Source organism: Spermophilus citellus (genome assembly GCF_964194105.1).
Source record: "Spermophilus citellus genome assembly, chromosome: X".
Classification (NCBI taxonomy): Eukaryota; Metazoa; Chordata; class Mammalia; order Rodentia; family Sciuridae; genus Spermophilus; species Spermophilus citellus.
Genome location: NC_138190.1, coordinates 48,584,454 through 48,588,061, shown reverse-complemented (window position 1 = coordinate 48,588,061; position 3,608 = coordinate 48,584,454). Strand labels below are relative to the sequence as shown.

At 34.7% G+C, this 3,608-nt stretch overlaps 1 protein-coding gene across 1 annotated transcript; it reads right to left on the bottom strand.

The window, feature by feature from the left end:
- Positions 1–1,899: 1,899 nt before the first annotated feature.
- Positions 1,900–3,402, bottom strand: LOC308639846 (germ cell-less protein-like 2; the record flags this gene model as incomplete). Its single annotated transcript, XM_081278177.1, has 1 exon — positions 1,900–3,402. The coding sequence occupies one exon, from the start codon at positions 3,400–3,402 to the stop codon at positions 1,900–1,902; it is 1,503 nt and encodes a 500-aa protein (XP_081134303.1).
- Positions 3,403–3,608: the final 206 nt, after the last annotated feature.

Sequence of the window (3,608 nt, the reverse complement as noted above, 5' to 3'; positions counted from 1 at the left end):
AGGGGATTTTGGTCTTGGTTTGGTCCCATTCCTTCATTCTATATCTTTATTTCTCCCTTGTGGATTGGAAATGTTTACTCTGCCTTTATATATTGGATATATGTAACTTTGTTTTGATTTTTATAGGAGCTCATAATGAGAGTTTGCCTTGAGCATTACAGGAGAGTTTGGATGCGGACTTTTTGAGCAATCCTGGAATTGCTAAATCTATGGGGATTCTTGGAAATGGACTAAATGTATTTTACATTTTGAGATGAGTGTGCAGTTTTGGGAGCCAGAGATGGAATATTGTTGTTTAGATATGTGATATTCCCCAAAAACTCAAAACTGTGAGACAATGAAGATTTAGAAGTAAAATGGTGGTGTTGTAAGAGCCTTAGCCTAATCTGGGGATTAATCCCCTGATAGGGATTAACTGAATGGTAATTGAAAGCAAATAGTGTGTGGCCTGAGGAGGTGGGTCATTTGGGGTATGCCTTTGGGGCTTATATTTTGTCCTTGAGGGGAACTTTCTCTGTGCTTCCTGGTGTGATATCTTGAGCCTCTTCTAACATGATGACACTCTTCTAACATGATGTTCTGCCTCACCTAACATGATGTTCTGCCTCACCTCAAGTTCAAGGGAATGGAGGCAGCTGTCTATGGACTGAGACCTCTGAAACCTTGAGCCCCCCAAAAAGTTTTGCCTCTTTAAAATTGTTCTTGTTGGGTCTTTTAGCACACATTCTGGCTAAAATATGCATATTTAAAATTTCTGGAAGAATAAATATTTAATGTCCTCGCTACAATATATTGTAAGTTGGTGAGGTGATAAATATTAATTATCTTGATAAAATCTTTTTACATTGCATTCATAGAGCTTAACATCACATTGTACTATATATATATATATACATATATATATATATTGTACTATATATATATATACACACACACACACACAGAGACACAATTATTTGTCAATTAAAATAAATTAAAAAGAGAAGAAAACCAAATTAAGCACAAATAGAGAAAATAACAGGACACTTTGAAATTATTCATATCTTGATATTCATAGAAACTGCTATTATTGAAAGTCATTTTCATTTAAAGTATGTATTTGTTTAATCATTTCAAAAATTCTCATTTTCACAATCATATTAATATACATATGTATGTATAAATGTATATGTGTATACCCATGTATATTTTTGCATGTATTTATGAAGTTGTTATATAAATTAAAGCAATATGTAATTATAGGACACATGTATTTACATATATATGTATATTTATATATTTATAATCAGCCTTTCAAGTTTACTAAACCATAGAAAAAATGGGCAACGGGGCAGACTAATTGTAAAATAGCAATAAGTTTTGTAGTACATAATGTTAAATCTGACATTGTTTAATTATTTAAAACACTATATTATATAGTGTGAAACAGAGTGGCTACTCTCAGGTTTTACCTGATAATTGACTCCCTTCTGGAATATTACTGTGAATAAATTCACATTTTCACAAAAGTTCAGCAAAGGAGAGAATTCTTTATTTTGTCTCCACCTTAGTTAGGGTAAAATTAACTTAACCAGCTAATTTAGTTTAGATTGTTTGCAAATATAGACTTTTATTTCCATTTGGAGCTTTGTTGTAGATAGAAAATGAAACCAACAGGTGCTAACCACATATATCCTTGGGTTTGACAAGTATTTTCTTGGAATTAAATCTTTTAATCCACAGATGCATGGAAATAAAATGAAGATGAAATATAGTCATTTGTGATATTACTGTATTTTTTAGAATATTTCATTTGTTTCATTGACCATATAAATTGTATTAAATGTAAAGCAATTAAATTAAATTAAATGAAGCATGGAAATTTTTCAAAATGTTAATATGATCTCATTGATAAGATCATCAGTTTTCTGTATTTTCTAATGATATAAATAGGAAGTTGCAGAATATATATAAAGGGAAGTTCAGAACTATGCTATCCAACTTCATCACCACTTGTTCCTCATCTTTTGAAAAGGTAAGTATTTTATAGCCTGTTGTTTTGCTGAAATTTAGTTTTCCACTAGCATCAAAATATACCAAAGTTAATCTGAATGCAATATTTCGTAGAGGTTGTAAGCAGGCAGAATCTTCACATAGCTGACTGAAAGTATTTTGCTTGAAAATTATATAATGGCTGTTAAAAATAACATGTAAGGGAAAGCCAAAATTATAACCTGACCACTTCCAGGAATATTTACCATCTTTGATAATCCTTTTACCACACCTCATGCTGTATCCTTCAAGTTCTGTTTCATTGATGTCTCGAGGCCCGATCTCCCTGTATTGTTGTGCCTTAAGCAAGGTAAGCCATTGTTGTTTGTAAACAGATGACAACCACTCTGAAGGTATTAGACCATCTTGTTCAAATACTTTTGTTGAGGCCAGGTCACAGATGATATGCTGAAACCTCAATTTTTTAAACACTGGTTTAAATGATATTCCTTCTTCTGTGTCAAGAAAAGTGTTATAGCCACCACATTCCCTGTGTCTGGAAAGCCAATTATTAGTATTAATTAGAAGCTGTTTCATTGAGCCTTTCCAAGATGGGTTAAGACGAAGAAACATCCACTCTTTAAGTGTTGTGTATATATCCATTTCCTTTTGTATTACTAGTAAATTAGAGGAAGAGATGAGCAAGTCCATAAGCTCTATGCCTATTTCTTTGTAGAGCTCAGCACTTGGGTGTGTCATCAAATTGTGAAGAAGCCATTCAAAGCACCCTGTCTTTACAGAATCTAACCCGTAGGTTTCTGCTGCTGCATAATAACTACATACAGTTTTCACATTAATTGTATCTTTCATGGTTTCATTACATTGCTGAATTAAGTCCTCTACCTGAAGCAGACATGATGTTGCCAAAACACCTGGAACTTGAAGGGGCTCTATTAAGAAATACTCATCCCTATACAATGAACCTAGTACAAAGTGCAAAGATTGGATATCTATATTCTGGTCACGAATATCCAGTTCAATAATATCGTTGTGCAATTCTTCCCAAGAACTTCTAAACATATCAGCAAAGTAGTCTGATTGATATAAAAATATTTTGTGTAAATACCATATTTTTCCCAGAGCACGGATTTTGATGTCACTGTTTTCTCCATTCAAAAATAAATTTTGGTAAGCATACTTGGATGTAATCTTAACTTTTTTTCTGTGGCTGGTGCTGAAGACTTGCTGTAGATTTTCTCCCTGGTCCTGAAACTTCTTGGTGTCAGATTTTAAACCCGAACAATACCCACCACTCTGCTTACGCTTCCGACTGCTAGATATGTAACTGGGACCCGCTGTGGCTTCAGACTGCTGCAGATCTATGGTGCCTGGTTCTCTGCATCGCAAGATCCTGCTACTTAGGATCCCCATAGATAAAACCTCCCAGAGCCCCTAAAAGAGACTCTTGTAGAGGCTTCCCAGTCATAGCATTGCTGTGACTGGCCAATACTGCCTAATCCCTAGATGCACTTGGAGCCTTTGACACAGTCTCAAACGTCACAGAGGAGGCTCCACATTCTTCATTGTCTGCCCCGCCCCTCAAGTCCTTTGGCCCTGCCCCCTGACAACAGGCCCTT